This window comes from Nomascus leucogenys, chromosome 4 (genome assembly GCF_006542625.1).
Source record: "Nomascus leucogenys isolate Asia chromosome 4, Asia_NLE_v1, whole genome shotgun sequence".
Taxonomy (NCBI): Eukaryota; Metazoa; Chordata; class Mammalia; order Primates; family Hylobatidae; genus Nomascus; species Nomascus leucogenys.
The window spans coordinates 46094785-46116270 of NC_044384.1; the positions used below are offsets into that span (position 1 = coordinate 46094785).

Below are 21486 nucleotides of genomic sequence, written 5' to 3' on the forward strand. Positions count from 1 at the left end.
TCCACTGGCTCAAATAAATCTATGTAATCAAATTCACATTTCCATGCCACCGCCACTCATTATGGCCATGAAATAGTGATGTTCATCTTCATTTGGACATTTGCAATAAGCTAGAATAAAACAGCAGCAGTTTTGATAGTTTGTTGCACCAAGTCACCTGTCCCTTTCTGCTAGAAAAGAGGGTTGAGCCCACCTTGAGCAGAAAGAGAGCATACTAGCTCTAAATTTCTTGCTATAAAATGCTGACAGGCCCACAGAGCTACTCTTTCTTATATTACTCTAGAAAAGAATCTCTAGTTGCCTTCTAGACCCTTAACAATACCATTTCATAGCTGTCACTTATTCCTATTCATCCTGGGTAGAAAATATGTCTGGAATTCATTCCTTCCATTTCCAACTCCACTACCAAGGCCAAACATTTATCTCATATCTCAACTACTGCAACTGTCTCCTAACCATCCTCTCTATGTCTTATCTTTCTGCTATCCAATCCGTCATTCACAGAGATACCTGCTCCCAAAAAAGAAAATAAGGACTGCATTTTATTTATCCTTTGGATTCTCTTCCCTTCTCCTATGCCCAGGCACGAAAACATGTGTTTAAACTATTTCTTGCATGTCATTTCCCATCCGACAAGTTTTTAATGGTACCTACTGGTTTCAGAAAAAGTTCAAAGAGTTTAGCCTATAATCAGGCCATCAAGATTGTAGACCATATTCCCCTTCAGCAGAATAGCCCACCATTTTCTCCTTTAGGTGGCTCCAGTCACACGGAGACACTAAATCTTCTGGAACATATAAGCAATATGTCTTTGTAAATGGCATGCCTTTCCTTTGTAAAATTCACTTTTCTTTGGCTCTACTTAAGAAACACCTACCAGTCCTTTAAGGTTCAACTTAAGCATCCTCTCTACTATAAAAATCTTCTCCAATACTGCATTTAGATTAAACTTCTTCATCTTCTACATCTTCAAATGACTATCTTTATACTTCTATTATGACATTTATGTGATTCTAACTGGTTTTATACTAAACTTGGTAAAACACTTATCCATTTATTAAACTTCTTTGCTAGTAGTGAGCACAGAGTATTACACTTCCGTATGAAGTTGTTTTTCTCCCTTCTGTTATTCTTCCACAAGACTCATTCTTGTATCCTCCACAAGATCCATTCTTGCATATAGCACAGAATACATGCTCAGTAAATATTTTTTGAATAAAAAAAGTTTCTCAATGGACTGTTATTCCAGGATGAGCACTGTGCCTTATTCAGTTATATTTCTCACAGTGACTAGAAAAAACTGAATAACACAAACTACTAGAGGTTGAAGAAAATATTGGGCTTAGATTCTGGCCATCAATATTTGACTAAAACTAGGACAATCTGTTATTTCTTCATTACAAAAATATTTATTGAGTACATTGTTGGTATGTTTTGGGGGTTTTGTCCCCTCCAAACCTCATGTTGAAATGTGATCTCCAGTACTGGGGGTGGGCCTAGTGGGAGGTGTTTGGCTCATGGGGGCAGATCTCTCATGAATGTCTTGGTGCTGCTCTCATAGCAGTAAGTGAGTTCTCCCTCTGTGAGTTCAAGACAGATCTGGTTGTTTACAAGAGTCTGGAACTTCCTTCCTCTCTCTCTTGCTCCCTCCCCTGCCATGTGACATGACTTCACCTTCTACCAAGAGTATAAGCTTCCTGAGGCCCTCATCAGAAGCAAATGCCAACAGTATGCTTTGTGTATAGCCTGAAAAACCATGAGCCAAATAAATCTCTTTTCTTTATAAGTTACCCAGCCTCAGGCACTTCTTTATAGCAATGCAAATGGACTAATGCAGTTGTAAATGCCAAACCTTATTTCTGAAGCTGGAGACAGATTTGTAAACAAGATAAACTACACCTGTGTTGAAGTGGAAGAAATTGTTGTATAAGCTAATAAATCAGATCTTTCCCCTAAAAGTTTCTAACACCTAAATTCTAAGTCACACAAGCTTGTAACTGAAGAATCATCAGTGGCTCCTCCCTATACCTGCTTCAAGTGTTATTTGACAAAATGTAAAATTGTGACTACTGGAGAATGAGGTGGTGAAGAGAATGAGGATAAGGATGATGACGGCTGCATTTTTCTTCTCCTCTTTAATTTCAATTCAATCCTCTAAAATCAAACCCTCATTATGCCTTTAGGGAAAAACTAAAATTCCTTTCTAACTATTCTTTCTACTTTCATGTTTCCCATGCCTATCATTCTCTTTCAGTACTGTCAGAATAATTTCCTTAAAAAGTAATGGTCTTATTACATGATAGCTCCATTCAAAATCCCTCAATGGCTTTGTATTACAGACACAGGGAGAACACCATTCAGACTCCTCAGCTTCCTATTCAAGGAATCTTCCAGTCAACTTCCAGTCTGTCCTTCCACAATCATTTGCACCATTCTTCCTACAATCCAGACTTCCACCACATTAGCTTTTGATTTTGTACCGCCGGACTCTCACTTGGCACTTTTCCATTCATTTTATTCAAATTCTACCTGTATACCTCAAGGCCCAATTCAAGAATTTTAAATTTGACTCTGATATTTCCCTTCTGCATATAAAAGTACAACATACTTTGTACTTTTCCCCTCAAGCTTACCTGTTTCTAAATCATATTTTGGTTATTTACATATACAGTTTATGTATCCAACTACAGTGCATTTAATCACTCATTCAATAAGCATTCACTGTCTTGCTATTACTCCAAAGCACCCAGAACATATCATATTCAGGGTAAATATTAAGTAAATGTTATTGAAAGAGAAAAAACTCCTATTGAAATGAAAATGCACCCAAAATCAAAATCATCTCCTTCTAAATATGAACAATAATCACACCAAAGAGATACATATAAATAGTAGCCAAATGTTGCTTATCATATTTAAATATGTATGAAAGAAGATGGGTAAGTCAATAGAAAACAGAATCAAATAAAAAGCTAAGAAAACTTATTCAAAGTAATATGGAAATATTGAATGAATTTTGTCCACTTCAATTCATGGATGTACCTATCATCTCAAGACACAAATTCATAAATATACACGCATTAAGTCCATCAATTGAAAATGATGCACAGTTTCAGAATTTACTGAAATAAGAATCATAAGGGAATGTTTCCTAGACAGCACTTAATAAATTTTGTGAAATTTAATAAAAGTTTATGTGATGAAATTTTTTTCCTTTTCTTTCCTAAGCAAACAGCCTTAAAAGATGATTGATGCCTGCCATTATGGGTCTATATTTGTATTTCCTTATTTTAGAAGCTTTTCAAAAATATAAAAATACACATAAAGCATTTCCAGATATATTTTCAAAATGGTAAAAGGTGATTATTTATAGGCAATCATAGTTATACTGATAGACTCTCAGAGAGCAATTGCAAACATAAATTTTAAATGCCTTTTGGAAATAGTTGAGGATGAAAACATTTACATAATTTCTTAGAAACCCTGGCTTTTTATTGCTGCATTTCAATATTCCCTCTGGGCAAAGGAGCAGCTACTCTAAAGATTTATTTGATAATGGAATGCTTGATTTCTTTGTTTTCCCTTTCCAATGTAAGTTTATAGTTTTCACTCTACCACAATGTAACGTATTTTAAAATTTGAATTGGCTCACTATTAAGAATAAAAATGGTTCTGTTTTAGCGGATTAAATAAGCTAATGACAGCAATAAATAGATACACATAAATTACAGAAATACACTATATCCGGATATGTCATCTTTGATAATAGACCTTCCACTTCATCATAATGTAACTAGTGGCTGGTATCAAATGTCTAAAACTTCTACTTACCTGCCTATCCACTTCTGGGAGCAAAAGCAGGAGGTATTGTTGAAAATGCTGAGGTAAGGAAGCAAATGTATGTTTATTTATTAATGCCCTCAAGTTAGTGTTGACAAGAATAGATCCTGGGGTTTCTATGTCAATGTCCTCAGCTTTGGTCCATTTCAAGTGCCCTGTGATGAACAAGCAAGAGGTATGAATTTACTACAGGTAGAGGGAAATGTGTATGTACATACATACAAACACAGCCACATATATCTAGTGAACATGTATATTCAATTATATGTTTACTTCTACCCCTTTTACAAATGGTATTTCAGAAAAGAAATTCCCAAAGCTTCTTCCATTACGTGTCTGTCTGTCTTCAGTTATCTTTAGTTTTCATAATGTATACTTCACTCAATATCTTCTCTATTTTTAGCTCAAAGTAGCACCAGTTCCAATAAAAAAGTTTTAATTGTGAGCTTCCAATTAATCAGAATTTTCAAAAACTCCGAATGCCTGAACAATAACAACTACAATTTATGTAAGTTCTATAAGACCTAGGGTTAATGATAACAGAAACAACAGTACTGTTAATTTTAACAAAAATACTGATAGCAAAAATAGCTGTGTGTTCCTCATGTGTCAGGCAGTGAACTAAGCACTGGATTATTTCAGAAGATTCCTATTCAGGGCATTTCTGAGGGTGATAATTTAAAAAGCATTGTTTTAAAAAAACATTAGGTTGGGCACAGTGGCTCATGCTTGTAATCCCATCACTTTCGGAGGCTGAGGCAGAAGGACTGCTTGACCTCAGGAGTTTAAGGCCCATTTGGGCAACATGGTGAGACCACATCTCCACAAAACAAATTTTTTTTTTAATTAGGTAGGTGTGGTGGTATGCACTTGTGTTCCCAGCTGCCCCAGAGTCTGAGGTGGGAGGATCGCTTAAGCCCCGGAGGTAGGGGTACAGAGAGCCATGACTGCGCCACTACACTCAGCCTCAGCGACAGAGTGAAACTCTGTCTCAAAAAATAAAAAATACAAATAAATTAGCCACTAGGTCTGAAATGCAAATATGCTCTGCAGGGTAATTCCACAACTCAAGGCACACTGACCACCAACAGAAGGCTGTATGTAGAGTTCACATCTCAAAATCATGAGACCCAAGAAAATAACATACCATAAGGGACAGTCAACTGATGCATCAAACACAGACAGAAGAATTACCATTCTGTTACTTGAGCTATGATAACCATTTGAATGTGATTTTATATAAAGAGTATGTTTTAAATCAGAGGTCAGAAAATTATGGCTCATGATTTATATCTGGTCCAATGCCTATTTTAGCAAATAAAGTTTTATTAGAACACCATCATGTCCAATTGTTTATATGTTGTGTATGTCTGCTTTTGCACTACAGTGTGGAGCTGAAGAGTTGTTACAGATGTCACCTGGCCTGTAAAGCCTATAGTATTTACTCGCTGACCCTTGATAGAAACAGTTTGCCAATCCTTGTTTTAAATAACTAAAGACAAAAGAGTGATTTTTTTAATTATGAAAAAAATAGGATACTATGATAAAAGAACAGTCAAATTTTAAAGAGAACCAGATAATACTTCTAGAAATACAAATTAAGAAATTTAAAATTTTTTCAGTGGACATAGCAGGGAAAAAAATTATTGAGTAAGATACAAACTTAAGGAAAATATATAGAGAGCAGTGTAAAAATGATGAGTCAAAATGTGATAGGGAATAAATACAAAGAATGTAATAAGAAGTCAAAATGCATATTTATAGAAGTTTCTGAATTTAAAAAAAAAGATTGCAGAGAGGCAATATTTGAATAGCTAATGACTGAAATATTTTTCAGAACTTAAATAATGATTAAAGTTCTTAAATAAAGCTACATACCAAATCTCAAGAAAGACACCCATTCCTCCATCTAGTGTGTTGAAATCTCCAAACATCAATAATAAAAGGAGTATCTTAAAACCATTTTTAACAAAAAATCGATTATCTCCAAGAAATTACAATGAGATGGATAGAAATATTATCAATAAATCAATAAAGACAGTGACATCTCTTCAAAAGGGCAAGAGAAACTGTGTCATTAGAAGAATGTTTTTGGTATCCTAAATCGAAACTCTATCCCTTAGAGAATCTTGCTGAAATAACCACTAGTGTATGTTCTTAACTAATAAAGCCATTATATCAAAGAAGAAATGCAATGGTTGCAGAAGCAATGATAAGCAAAGTGACTAATGATAGACATGAGTAAATCCAAACAAACATTCATGGTAAAAAATAATACTAATGACCTACGGAGGAATCAAAGTGGAAATAAAATAATTCACAATAACTGTATGCAACATGGTAAGATGTAATTGAAATGAGAGCACTATAAAACTCTGGTATGCTTTGGGAACAGGAGAGATATGAACTAGTTCTTTATTTCGTTAAAACTCTGTAAGTAGCTATTGGAAGAAAAAAAAGAATTATAATTTCCAAATAAATGGATAGATGGAAAAACTCAATCAAATGGAAGGCAGAAAAGGAGGAAAAAAATTAAAATAAAATTAAGCACAAAACAATCACAATAAAGGTAACTGGATTTTCATATTAGATTTTAAAAGTAACAACATCCATTTACTTGCTGCTTAGAAGAAATACACGTAAAATAAAAATCATATGGAAAGAATAAAAATTTAGAAAATGAACAATAAACTAAAAACTACTAATCAGAAATTCAAAACAACAAAAAAGCCATACTGCAATATTAACATCAGACCAGATAAACAAAGGTAAAAAAAAATATATTATTAGGGATGAGAAAGATCATTCCTTAAGTGTATAAGGAATAATTTACTGGGAATATATAGTGACCTTGAACCTACATTCATTTAAATAGCACAGCCTCAAAATGTCAAATTCAGGTAATAAAAAAGAAATCGACATCACATAATGTTACCAGAAAGTCTTAACATATATTACCAAAACCTGATAGATTGGATCAAAATAATTGTCTTAAGGCTACAGAGGACTTTTACAACTCAATAATCAATCTTGAACCAACAACTTTAACACAGGGCATTGTACTGAACCATTAGAGAAAGCATGTTTTTCCCCCAGTGTTCAAAAGCAGCAAGAAAACAAAACACAACACAACTGTCCAGTGAGTCTCAACAGATACTGAAGAATAATATACAGCCTCATCTTTCTGCCCCAAATTAAATACAGTACCATATTAGAAAGGTATCAATTATCTAATACCCTACATATCCATTATATGTTTAGATGTTCAAAAGCACACTTGCATGTGCTTTACATGTTACAGAAAAAAATTGTAATGGAAATTATAAAGTATTTGAATATTTAATGATACCAAAATTTTTAAAGTGCCACTCAATTGGTTTTAAAGGTAAACTGCATATATTAGAGGGTAGAAAAAAATTGAAAATTAAAGGCTTACGTGTAAAAATAATGAAATTAATAAATGAACTAAAGAATAATAAGAAGGAAAGATGAAAAGAAAAAAGCAGACATTCATTAAACAGAAAAGAATAATGAAAACCATCAACAATAAAAAAGTATTTTTTATTAAGCTATCTCTGTCCTGAGATGGTATAAACAAATGTGAAGAGGAATGAAAGGTAAGGACACAATACTTGACAGAGTACATATCTAAAGGCAGATGTAATTATAATTAAAAGTAGATTTAAAAAAGCATAATATTATGACTTTTTGCAATGTCATTGAAGACAAATATTTTAAGCTTTATACATTTCCAAATTTAACCTGAAAAGAGAAAGATAAATGTGTAAAAACTTTTTAAAAAATGAATCAGTACGCAACGCCCTCTTTCCCACATACACACAAAGCACAAATTATAAATGGCTCTAAAGATAAATTTTATGTGCGGTGGGAGACTTACTTTCTTGACCTAGTCTCTGGAACTCCCTATTTCATTATACACACATTTCAGAAAAATAGAAAAAACTTCTTCAATTGACTTTATAAAAATAATACAATCTTTATTACAAAAGAAAGAGAAGCAAGACAATATGAGTCTGTATTAGCCAATCTTACTTATAAATACATAAAATTTTACCAGTTGTTTCTATTCAAAAAATCTAATATTTGTTGAGTTGAGATGTTGGGTATGTAGGTGTCTGTTCTACTAGCATCTGTATTTTTTCATATGTTTGAAATATTTCACAATAAAAAACTTAGACCAGAATTAGGAAGAAGCTTCTTTTCTCAGAAGTAGAGGCAAAGGCCAAACTAGAGGCAAAAATGTTAAAAATATATATAGAGAGAGAAAAAAATTTGCTTAATTCTTATTATATGGCAGAAATATTCTCATCTAACAGAGTTGAGGTCATTTATTGAGAGTAATTCTGATTGAAGGAAATGTTAGAAAACTGAGAAAAATGTAAAATGTTTTATTTTCTACTTCTGAAACCTGTTATGAGCAATGTGAGAAATAGGAACTTATACTGCTATTATTTAGCATGGTTCAAAATGTTTAAGAATATCATAGAATAAAGATGCTTCAGAGAGGCACACAGTCTTTTATGACAAAGTCAAAAGAAGATCTATTTCAAAGATGTCCACCTAAGCAAAAATATGTTTTATGATTTTGGAACAAAGACAGAAAGATGAACTAAATTTGTTGCCACAGAGGATGTTTAATTCCATTTTAATTATCCTTACACGCGTACTCTTAATTGGCTTAAGAACAATCCAATTATATATGATTGTCTTATCTCATTAAAGTTGGTACCTCATATCTCCCTACAGTACCCAGAGAAGGCAAAAAGATGTAGTCATTTTAGTGTTTAATTCCCAGACACTTAGGCTAGAGGGTCTGCGGAAGGGCAAAGGGGAAAAGAACCAACAATTGCTATGTTGCCACAGTCTATGCTATACAAGAAGACATCTGACTGATCTCATGATAAAATCATGGGGAATATGTTCCACTAGGGTCAGGGAAATTCTCTATTATCCTGGCCACAGGGAGTTCGAAGACCACCAACTTATGAAAGTTGCAGGCTCCAGAACACTTGTTGATCACTGGGTAGTCTGCTGGCTTCAGGGCTCACATTTCCCAGAAGGGAACCCACACAAGGATTATGCATGAAGTGTGCACACACAGAGACACAGACACACTCACATAGAGAAGCACACACAAAAGGCAGACCAGGCAGACAAGAAGCACTGCTCAAACAAACACAGAGTTCAAAAACAAAGAGTTTCTCATGATCTCAAGAAATTAGAGAGGAATGATTCTGAAAAACAGCTCTGCTAGGTGTGGTGGCTCACTCCTGTAATCTCAGCTACTCAAAAATCTGAGGTGGGGACTGTTTGAGGCCAGGAGATCCAGACTAGCCTGGAAAACAGCAAGATCCTGTACCCAAAGTAAATAAATAAATAAATAAATAAATAAATAAATAAATAAATAATAAAATCAACATCGGCATAATGGCGCATGCCTGTAGTCCCAGTTACTTGGGAAGATGAGGCAGAAGGATTTCTTGAGCTCACGAGTTTGAGGCTGCAGTGAGCTATGATGCACTTCAGCTTGCACATCAGAGCAAGACTATGTCTCTAAAATGAAATTAAATTAAATGGCGCTCAGAGAAGAAAAATTGGCTTTCAAAGAATAACGTCTAATGGGAAAAATATCTATCAGAGGGCAAAACCTAATCAATATACAACATGAATCAATGTAGTCTTCACAAATGAAGAAATTGTGTAAAAAGTCTACATGGAGCACTGAGCCCATTAAAATATAGTACCAGGGTTAATGAACTATAGGCATTATGGTTAAACAATAGAACATAAATGTTATCAACTTCAACATTCAAAAAATATTGTAACAAAAACATGCAGGGAGGAAGGTCTGTAGTGTAATTATTTCCCTTTTTATAATATATTGTCCAAAGTTGAAATGAGTAGTTAAAAAGGTAATCACTCATATTTCAGTTTCTCATATTTGTAATAACTCTGGAGAAAACTTTTAGATATAAATATATCTTGTGGCAATATTTAACAATTTTGTTTTTTAGTTTTACTTTTTTATTATTTAATCTAAAATTAATTAAATTTTGTACTTTTAATTAAAATGGTATAATACAGGTTTTCTAATATCTCTGGCTATAGATACACAGAAAGAAATGTCAAATAATGTTTATAATGCACTGGAGATAATTATTTTGTATGAAAATATGTGGGGTTATTATTCAAACTTTATTTTTATATTTATGCTTTGATTTATTTAAAGAGTATGTACCATTTTATAAAACCAACAAAGCTATAATTCTTCACTCCAAAAACATTAAATCAAATAAAATACATTGGAATGAATCCCAGAAGTTAAGCCCACCAAGGACATTTACTAAAACCCCCTCAGAGACATCCATTAGAAGCTTAGATTAGTTTAGCAAGCACTTTTTAAACTCTTACTATGTGACTGGGTAGGAAGAAGTATAATTAAAACTAGTTTAGGTCAATGACCTTGAATTCACGGAACTTACATTTTAGTTAGAGAAAATTGTAAGATATCAAGATGTAGAAAACAAGTGGTAAGAGTATATTACTAAAGAATTTTTAAAGCATTCACAAATCTATGTTCTAAGTGCCATGAAGACAGTGAGATGACAATGTATTAGGGTTGTCTCAGAAAACTTCATGAGGGAGGGTTTTAAGTGGTTTATCCTTTGCTAAGACAAGGAGAGAGGGTATTATTAAAACAACTGATTAGGCAAGAAAAACATATGCTTCAAACCGCATTTGCAGCAGGCACCTACCCTTCATCCCAGCAGACAAAGTTTCTACTGCCTAGTTATTTGGTAGTCTAACATTTACTGTTATAGTAATTTTCAAGGTCTATAATAAAGGAGTCCTTGTAGACATTGTTAGCATTTGTTTTATGCATATCGGAACAGTGTTTTCTATTGTACTTGATTAAGAAATAGGAAAGGGACCACCAAAGTTTTGTTTTGTTTCATCATAACCTCATCAGACAAACACATACCATTTTAGAAGCACTGTATTTTCCAACTGCACTCACCCCGTGACCAAGTCCATTCAATCAGTGGGCTACTCAGAGAAATATCATCATAGTTTTCATACATAACCCTGGCCATGGGCAAACAAACAGAACAAAACAAAAGACCTACATCAACAGTCGTAGCTTCCCAAGCTGGGTGGTATATTTCTCAGGAGAACTTTGAGATTACCGTCAGATTTAGAATGACTGAAGAATTTTTTTTTTTTTTTTTTTTTTTTTTTTTTTTTTTTTTTTTTTTTGAGATGGAGTCTCGCTGGTTGCCCAGGCTGGAGTGCAGTGGCACCATCTCGGCTCACTGCAAGCTCCACCCCGGGTTCACGCCATTCTCCTGCCTCACCCTCTCGAGTAGCTGGGACTACAGGCGCCCGCCACCTTACCCGGCTAATTTTTTGTATTCTTAGTAGAGACGGGGTTTCACTGTGTTAGCCAGGATGGTCTCTATCTCCTGACCTCGTGATCCACCCACCTCGGCCTCCCAAAGTGCTGGGATTACAGGCGTGAGCCACCACACCCAGCCGACTGAGGAAGTTTTTTCTTTTATTTTCAACTTAAGATTTAAAATTGAGATTGAGGAATTTTGAAGATTCTTCTTATTATTGTTGTTTTATTGTGTGCTTTAACCCTCTCTAGGGAAGCTGAGCATGAAAGGGTCTGAGGGTGTCTATGGTGCCTCCTGTACTGAAGAGCGTTGAGAGAACATACTGGGGTCCATTGTCTCTTGGGCTACACTCCTTAGATGCTAAGGCCCAAGTGAAACTCAGGCCTTGCACAGGGTGAATATCTTGCAATCTGATAAAGCAACTAATTGCTAGAAATCAAGAGGAAGCACTTAGGGGACAAACAGAAGAACTTTCTATCCTTTTAGGAAAATATCACAATGAGAAAAAAATTGTAGACTAACACCCTGAACTCTGGTTTTCACTGGATTTTGTTTCAGAATTATTAACTTAAATTAGAACAGACTTGGCTGGGCATGGTGGCTCAAGCCTGTAATCCCAGCACTTTGGGAGGCCGAGGCGGGCGGATCATGAGGTCAGGAGATCGAGACCATCCTGGCTAACACGGTGAAACCCTGTCTCTACTAAAAATACAAAAAAATTAGCCAGGCATGGTGGCGGGTGCCTGTAGTCCCAGCTACTCGGGAGGCTGAGGCAGGAGAATGGCATGAACCTGGGAGGCGGAGCTTGCAGTGAGCCAAGATGGCGCCACTGCACTCCAGCCTGGGTGACAGAGCAAGACTCCATCTCAAAAAAAAAAAAAAAGAACAGACTTACAGCATTTGTTTTAATTTAGCATGGTTTCAACAGGTTAGGACTTATACATACCTACCACTACCCAGAGAAGGCAAGGAAAGTAAAAAACCTCATTTCCAAGACCATATGAATTAGATGTCTAACTCAGGTGGAAAAAAGAGAATAGGGAATTAGGGAATACGGGCTGTCTCTATCTGGCTGGCTAAAGGATATGAGGTGGGATCACTCCTTTGCATTGATTCTGCTACACGCTGGTACGCAAAGAATGACCTTCTCTACAAACAGGATCATTTTTATTCAAGAAGATAGGAGGAGCTTCACTATGCTGGACCCCCTAGGATGTGTCATTCATTCATCCAAACTTCTAGGCCATTCAGTTAATTAGAATCAGTCATTCATTCCAAACTCATTGAGAACCTACTAAACAGAAGGGCTATGATGATTGTAGTAAGGACTACAGATGTAGACAGAAAGGCCACTGTTCCAAGGAGTTAACAACTTAATGGCAAAGAGCAGAATGTATGTAAATATGACTTACAGAGTATTAAATATCAGTCTGATTCTAACAGGGCATTAAAAACATCATTGTCTAAAAAAGACATGGGTGGCTGGGCATGGTGGCTCACGCCTGTAATCCCAGCACTTTGGGAAGCTGAGGCAGGGGGATCATGAGGTCAGGAGATCGAGACCATCCTGGCTAACATGGTGAAACCCCGTTTCTACTAAAAATACAAAAAATTAGCCGGGTGTGGTGGTGGGTGCCTGTAGTCCCAGCTACTTGGGGGGTTGAGGCAGGAGAATGGGGTGAACCCGAGAGGCAGAGCTTGCAGTGGGCCAAGATCGCACCACTGCACTCCAGTCAGGAGTGACAGAGCGAGACTCTGTCTCAAAAAAAAAGACATGGGTTACTTTCTGGAGATGGTTACATTTAAGGCCCGTCCTTTCATTCCATGTTTTTTCATTTTCTACTGCTGGGCATATATTGGAAACTTTGAAAGTACTACTGACTTCATTTGCACAAAGTAAGCCATTCCATTCAGCTGCTTGATAGGTTAGTCAGCCAGTCACAGTTCCTACCCAGTAAACACTTGCAGTTTATTTTTGACAGAATTGCACTTCAACTGGCTTATTTTAAATCTCACCTTCTTCCTCCTTGTGTTTGATACAGGATGGGGTGAGAAATCTTACAATTGCTAGCTCTCCTTCCATGTGTAGTTAGACCTGCACTTTAACACCTATGGTAGTCTCACCATGTCATTTCTTGTATTTCCCTCACTGGTACCTACAGGTCTAAGACATAGGTTAGATGATCTGACATTCAGATTCTATCCAAAATGAATGGCTTAGACTTTGGAGTTAGATATGCCTTGGCTTGTATCACTTAGCTGTGTCATTTTCATGTAACCTCCTTAACCCTTCAGGATCTCAGCTCCTTCAGCTGTAAAACAGATGTCACTCTACTGCACAAAATTGAAGTAAAATTAAAAGACATAACTCATGTCAAAATACCTAGACCATTCCATTATATATGGCCAGTGAATGTGACTTCACTTCTCCATTCCTCCATTAAAGTAGTTTTATTATCTCCATTACTTTGTAGTCTAGAACAAAGCAGGTTTGAAAGATCAGGGGGCGCTCTTTCATTATCTTTTAATTTGCTAACAAGTCAGCCGAAATACTTCAGCAACATGGTATTTAACACATAAGGTATTTAGTGGCATGCAGGATTTCCTAAGAGCAGGCTTGTATATCGGTCTTTATATCTTTCAGTTGACTTTCAGTATTAAAACAAATTCTGATTCTCTAATTCATTGAGCATGGACTTCAAGGTACAAAAATCAGAATACAAGAGATCCTGGGCCAGGCATGGTGGCCCACTGCAATCCCAGCACTTTGGGAGGCAAAGGCAGGCGGATCACCTGAGGTCAGGAGTTTGAGACCAGCCTGGCCAACATGGTAAAACCCTGTCTCTACTAAAAATACAAAAATTAGCTGGGCATGGTGGCAGTGCCTCAGCTACTCAGGAGGCTGAGGCAGGAGAATCACTTGAACCTGGGGGCAGAGGTTGCAGTGAGCTGAGATGGCACCACTGTACTCCAGCCTGGGCAACAAGAGCGAAACCCTGTCTCAAAAAAAAAAAAAAAAAAGACTGAAGATCCCAGCGCCTGAGAGGATACTGATAATGGTATACCTTAGTAACTTTCGCTCCTGAAGTTACTAAGGAAATAAATGGGGATGCCCCTGTGCCTTAAATTTTCTTACACTCGTTACATGGCACTAACTTTACAGAGGTTGGTAGCTGTTTTTAACTAAAGGTCACAGATGTTTAAATCCTTTAGTGTAACATAATGTGGTACTGTTTTGGATTTTTAGTATATTCTTTATCTATCATTCTCCCACTATAGTTTTCTATTTCAGAAGCTACTTATATTAAAATACTCACAACACCCAGAGTATCAGGAAAGAATACGTCCATGTATAGGTAAGTATGGTTATACACAAACACACATTTTGGGCTACAGAATAACTAAAAGTATTTAGCCTTGAAAATAATGCAAAACAAAGAAGTATGCTATATTTAAAGACTTTAAATAAAGAAGAGATTCTGCTTTCCTAAAGGTCTCTTATTTAAATATAAATAAATCCTATTTAAAGTCTTTTTATTAGAAGTACGTCCCAAGATTTAGCAAAATGTCTGTCATATGGTAGCAACTGACAAAACTTTACCAAAAATAAATCAGATAAAATCTTGAATTTTATAAACAAATACACTCTGCAAATAAGAATTATCTCAAGTTGCCAAGAAAGTAAGTGGTAGAACAGGTAATAAAGTTCACGTCAATAAATTTGCAGTTTCTGTCAAACATTTTACAAAATATTATAATGATCCAGGTTATTATCATGATCCTATTCACAGGTAAAACAACTCAGAGAAATGAAGCCATCAGGATCTAGGTGCAGCAACAAGCCAGTGGCAGTTGAGAATTCTAATGTTCAAACCAGGATATGTTTATTTTTGTCTTTCTAATTCTCATGCTCTTTTCTCCCTGAATGCTGTTGGGGGTTCCTAACGAAAAGTTATCAGGAAAGAAGTATGTCGAAGAAAACCTGGTGCTGATTTGAAAGACCCATGGCCTGTGTCTCCCACATTTCTCAGCAATTTTACATTATTTTTTCAGACAGGCACTACTAAATATTTTAAGAAGCATAGACAAAAAGCAAGGAAGAGCAATTTTACTGCAGCAGACCCCACTGACAATGTACTCTCCAGTTCAGTGAACCCTTTATAAAGATTGCATTTTTTTCTTCCAATACAGCATATTCCAATAAAGTGAAACCTAGTTGCATAGACAAAACACTGCACATTAGATAGTATCATGACCCGGCAGATAATTATTTTACATGTATCATTTTAAGTCTTTTATCTTTACCCTCTGCTTCATCCAATATTATCATTCACAAATTTAGTAATAGGCTTAAGACCATTCAGTTGTAACTACGTTTCCTTATTTAGCATCCTTTTTGGTTTTGATAAATGGAGGGAAATTTTAATTTCCTTGTTTAATCATTAAAAAAATGTTCTGAGAATTTTAGATAATTTATTTGAAAAAACACAAATTTCTAAAATGTGAAATGGCATAGTCTATTAAACACTCACCTAAACCAGACTTTTTTAATCGTTTTAAGTGCTGACTTGTTTGTTTTCCAGTGGGAGATTTTTGCCCATGTTTCATTTCTTTATCTGAACTGTCTGCTTCACCATTTTTAGATTCGGATCCTAAAAAAGGAAATAGTTATTATGTCATTATCTTCTCTAGCTGTCCTTGAAAAGAAAAATCTAAAATTGTTTGAGGAACTGTAGATATAATCTCCTTTTCTAAGAGTTAATACACTACCTTTGGCCACAATCTGATTCCCCTACTGGATATAAAAAGAGAAGCCCAATAAATCAATCAAACAGAACAAAAAGCAAGAACAGATGGCCTAATAGTGGAGTCAAAACTACGTTCACTGATCTGATGGCTTTTAAAAGAAATAGAGTCAGGTCTTTTGTAAAATACACGAATAAGCTTGAACAATACTATGCCATTCTGAGACAATACAAGACAGAGACAGAAAGATGAAAAAGAAAGGAATCTTGAAGAGAGGGAGAGATTATACCTTTATAAATAACTTCATGTTGAAGTATGAACAGAAAATACAAACATTAATCTACAATAAATAGAATAGTACATAGCCGATAAAGTGACAGAAGGTAAATTAGAAGAAAATGTCAGGGCTGCACTGGGGTGAGAAGAATGCTGCCAGAGCACAAAAACTAATAAAAGGATTTCTGATTTTGCAGCACAGGACAGAAAAACAAATTCACACTCACAGAGAACTGCTTTTGATGGTATTATACATCAGCATGTGGTCCATCCTTAAAGTTCAACATTCAAACGAAAGCCAAAGCAACAACAACAACAAAATTCACCTACACATTTTCTTACACCTACTGTCATTAGCAAATGAAGACATTTGCTGATGACGAGCAAGCAAGCTGGTACCTCTTTCTTTTCTAAACTGGAAATAGTCTATATTTTTGAATCACTGAGTCAAAGGTATAAAGAAATTAAACCAAACCTCAAGTGGAAGTATTATGCAGTTTCAGAAAAAAATCATGACATCTCTTTCAGTGAGGAAGTCTCCTCCAGGAAGAAACTGGCCAAGCATACGATATTTCAGCTCTTTACCTGAAGGCGAATCCGACTGCTCATCAGACACCTTTAATGGTGTCAAAACAACACGAGGAACAGTCTTGTTTACCATCATTGAGACTCCATTTCTTCTTTTCTGCTGCTGCCTCAAAGCCTACAAAACATAAAAATATAGCCAAAATAATTTCTCATAATTGAATTAAATGACTCATTTGTCCATCATTAGATAGAACCTCTTAAGAGACTTAAATTCCACAGAGCCCCTAATTTCTCAGGATTCTTAATAGTTACCTTCATGTCATTTTCCCTCAAAAGCATAAAATCAGGCTTTGGCAAAGGGTATAAGCCCGAGACCATTTTCAGTATAATTCTAACAACAAAGCAGCACTTAATGGTTTCTTCTACCTTAGCACTGTGGCTTGAGAGTCCATGGAATTTGAAACTATGACTCCCAAGTCAAATGAATGTAAAATAAATGTTTCAAAACCAGGATAAAAATATATGTGTCTGCACTTCTCTCGCAGGTGCGTCCTCTCCAGCGCACCGCTCAGTCAATCAAGTTAACACTGAGTGTCATCAGTATGTACAGCATGTAAGGACTACAGTATTGATGCATTCACTCAGCCGTGGGGAGCACTGCACAAAATCACTGAACATGGCAGGAATCATTTATTTCTGTGAAGGGAATCAGTCCTAATCTTGGAAACCTTGCAGCACTTGGCTTCTGTCTGCTTGACTTTGGGCATTAACCTTCAGAACACGAACATGACAGGTTCTAGCAAATCCAAGAAAAAATGAATATAAGAATAAATCTCTCCAAATGGGAGCACTTTGTGTTTCATAAATGAATCGACCACGGTGATGATAATGTAATAAAAGACATTTAAAAGTTTTGAAATACAGCTTATCTAGCTGATCACTTTATACAGAAAATTACCTGTAATAAAAAGGGTCTTAAGCACATGAAACTGAAGAGCCATTAAATTCATAGCCACAGGAATGCTAAAACTCCTCAAAAGGTTAAAAGGCTGGCTTCACACTGTCTCAATCCTTTTTATTCCTAGTTTCTGTGTAATTTCTACCAATTTTACAACATCCCAGTTACTTGATTAATGTTCTTTGACTGAGAGTTGTCAGAATCTCCTGAAAGACTGCCTCGACTATATTTCCCCTTGCTGTCAAAAAACGATGTCCTTTTATTTGCAAAGGGTATTAGCTGATGTCCAACTTGTCAACCATAAGATTTAGCAATCAAATAATTGCAGAAGTGAAAATTACGTACCATTTAAATGAGAGAAAGCATTTAAATTATGCAGACAACTTATTCAGATAAGATTTAAAGCCTGATGAGAAAGTAAAGGCTTGGGAAATCCATTACAAATGATATGGCTGCTAATGATAACATGACATATTTTCTTTGATTCTTATATTTATTAAGTTTTCATAAAGTACCCAGGTACTACATATGGGAGAGGGGCAAAAAATACAAAGATTAATTAGATGCCATCCTTCTCACCTTTAGCCTGCTGTTAATAATATATTTAATGAGGACATATGTATTATAAAATATTTAAGACATTTACTCTTTCTTCAAGGTGTATACATAATTGCACTTAAATTTTGCACATAATTGAATCAATCTGTCTAGCATTGTATAAGGATTCAAAGTACTTTATAGAAATTAACCTATCAATCCAATAATAAAACAGAACACAGCAACATAGCATAGCAATTTAAATTACAATTAAGTCCATCTTTGCCCATTATGTAAGACTTCACAAAACAATTAAGCCTGCACAAAGAGTGATCAATTTTTAGGAGTCTTTATATCGTATATTTAAACTACTTCTCATGGAAAAAAAATAGACATTTTAAAAATAGTTTGTGTGTGTGTGTGTGCATGTGTGGTGTGTGTGTGTGTGGTTAGTAAGTTTATTTTAGAAAATATTTAGGGAAAAAAAGATGAACTAACTAGAAGCTGGAATCACAAAGTCAAAGCTGGCATGTCTTTTTAGAGCATTTGTGGTAAATAATAATTAAAGCAACGAAAATTTTGACCTCAATTTCTAGCGCTGAGAGGACTCTGCTATAGAAAAATTACTAATCAGACAGAAGAAAACCATAATAAAAATAATATAAGAACAAAAACCCATAGCAATTTTTAATTTTAAAAAGACAAGGTATAGTCAAGGCAAGGATAAAGGAAGGTGACCAGTATTGAGCCTGTTTGTATGATGTTTTTTGAATATATGTCTCCTGATCAGACAACCTGACTACTTCTTAGTACAATATTTTATAAAGCACTGACACACATTATGTGTCTGTAGGCAAACAAAACTAAATGCCTACTATATAAAAAGATTTTCTTTTTCCTATTTTTTTTTTTTTTTTTTGAGATGGAGTCTCGCTCTGATGCCCAGGCTGGAGTGCAGTGGTGCAATCTCGGCTCACTGCAAGCTCCGCCTCCTGGGTTCAAGCAATCCTCCCATCTCATCCTCCTAAATAGCTAGGATAGCAGGTGTGCACTACCACCCCTGGCTAGTATTTTTTTGTTTTTAGTAGAGACAGGGTTTCACTATGTTGGCCAGACAAGTCTTGAACTCCTGACCTCAAGTGATTTCCCTGCCTCAGCCTCCCAAAGTACTTGGATTACAGAAGACTTTTATAGAATTTCAGAATTTTCTGAAAAATTGGCAGTGTGATGCAGTGGTTAAGGAGTTGTAGAGAAAGATTTAACTAACTAGCTGCTGGGTAAACGACTTGGGTCAATGTTCTACAAAGCAGAGGCAGTAGTGCAGGCAAGATGCTTTAAACAGAAAATCTGCACAACAGTGGTTAGCAGAGTTTACCTTACATAGTAAATACTCAACAAATGTCATTTTTTGTTATTTATATAACTTATCCTTTCTGCAACCAATGCATTTTTGAGACCTTATTCAGTTGTATGATAGCATAAGTGCTCCTGATTTATAATGGTGAATAGGATAGTAGTTTTAATTATTCCACATTTTAGTGAAGGATTGACAAGGAAATACATGAAATAACATAAGTGTTTCACTCACATACAAGTGCTAGGAAAATTATGCCAGAAAGACGAAGTAGAGTAACTTGGGCGGGGAGAACCAATTTAGAGTGGGATGTCAGATATGGCCTCTCTGGAGGCAACAAAGGAAGTAAGACATAAATGACAAGAAGAAACTGGTTGTGTGAAAATTGTGGAGTCTCCAATAAGTAAAAAAATAGTATCACATCCACTAGCAGGGATAACTTTTGATTATTCCAGAAATTAAAAAAAAACAAACAAAAAAATGGAGTAGATGGAAAAAAGGAGTAGGGAGTTTACAGAGAAAGCAAAGAACTCCAAAATGGTTGCCAAGGCTTTATAAATTAGATCGGAGGACTTATATTCAGGATGAAAAACATGAGGTCAAATATAAAGCTTCTCTTCCACCCTCCCCAGATCATGCCTATGTCTCAAATCAGAAATTTCACTGGGAAAGGGTTTCCTGATTTTGTTATTCCTTTGTTTCCTCTTTCTTTTCTTCTGAGATCCCCAGGATTAGGATTTAGAATAGGAGTGAGAAGACTAGAGGAAAGTTATCTTAACCAGTGTTGTCATAGCCATGACATCATAACCTTCTGGGAGGCAGAAGGCCAACTGCTAGATTTTTATGGCCTGCATTAGTGGATACATAGGAGGCTTTTGCTGGGAGGCCTCTGAAACTACATTCAACACTGACATAAACCACGCTCTCTCTAGCTGACCTCCGCACTTCCCCTCAGTGCAGGCTCTATATACAGGGCTCCTCTCACCTAAGTAGGCAGCTTTCCTAGGCAAGATCTTTATGAATTCCCCATGCTTGACTAGCTGTTCAGCACCTGCTCAGGCCACAAGCACAGTCAGCATCCTTGTCCCACTGTACGACGTGTAGCTTAGCCATTATGGCCAGCCCTCTGATTTAACAAATCTCATAATCCTTCAAAATACAAGGTTTGGAACACACCCCCCCCAAATCTTGAGTTATTTTTTATACATCTGTTGGGGATTGTTCAATCAACCATCTGGCCTCCTCTTAGTCCTTTGCGGCTATGTCTAACACCTCTCTTCCAAACAGGGTTACTGGTATCATACTGTCTGCAGCTTTGAGCTTTGCTGAAATTCTAAGAAAACAAGAAAATTCCTATTTTACATTATGGTACATATATAATAGAAATTACCTGCAAATTAACTTGTGATTATCTATATTTGGGTATCTCACAGCCTAGATATTATAAATTCATGGAATAGATTAAGAAAATAGGATTAAGAAGATCACTTTAGATAGTCATGGATGCTGTGTCCTGTACAGGGGTATCCTAAAAGAGGGGATGTTATATTTTGTTGTGACAACTTGGAAGGGGCAGCTTTTTCTATTACACATCAGAGTCTTAATTAGCTAGTGGTGGCCCTGTTGATTTGTCTGTAATGTGATTTATTTTGACAGATATTACATAATCAGTCTATTTTAGTCTAGATTCATTTTAGCGGGGGATATAAATGACACACCTCCAACTGTCTCAAGCCTTAGCTGTACTGTGGAATGCTAATGGACTATCTTGTAGAACAATTTTAAATTCTGTCATTTCAAATCCAGAAAGAAGCAATATCAGAATAAAA

The 21486-nt window shown here is 35.8% G+C and overlaps 1 protein-coding gene across 2 annotated transcripts in view; it reads right to left on the minus strand.

Moving 5' to 3' along the window:
* The window catches only part of ASXL3 (ASXL transcriptional regulator 3), a 145369-nt gene that overhangs the window by 64872 nt on the left and 59011 nt on the right, over positions 1 to 21486 (minus strand). For both annotated transcript variants that reach the window (XM_030810604.1, XM_030810606.1), the window contains exons 6-8: positions 16866 to 16983; positions 15791 to 15910; positions 3832 to 3995 (exon numbers count right to left, since the gene is read on the minus strand). In XM_030810604.1, the coding sequence (XP_030666464.1) occupies positions 3832 to 3995; positions 15791 to 15910; positions 16866 to 16983 (402 nt within the window). The remainder of the gene's footprint in view (positions 1 to 3831; positions 3996 to 15790; positions 15911 to 16865; positions 16984 to 21486) is intronic.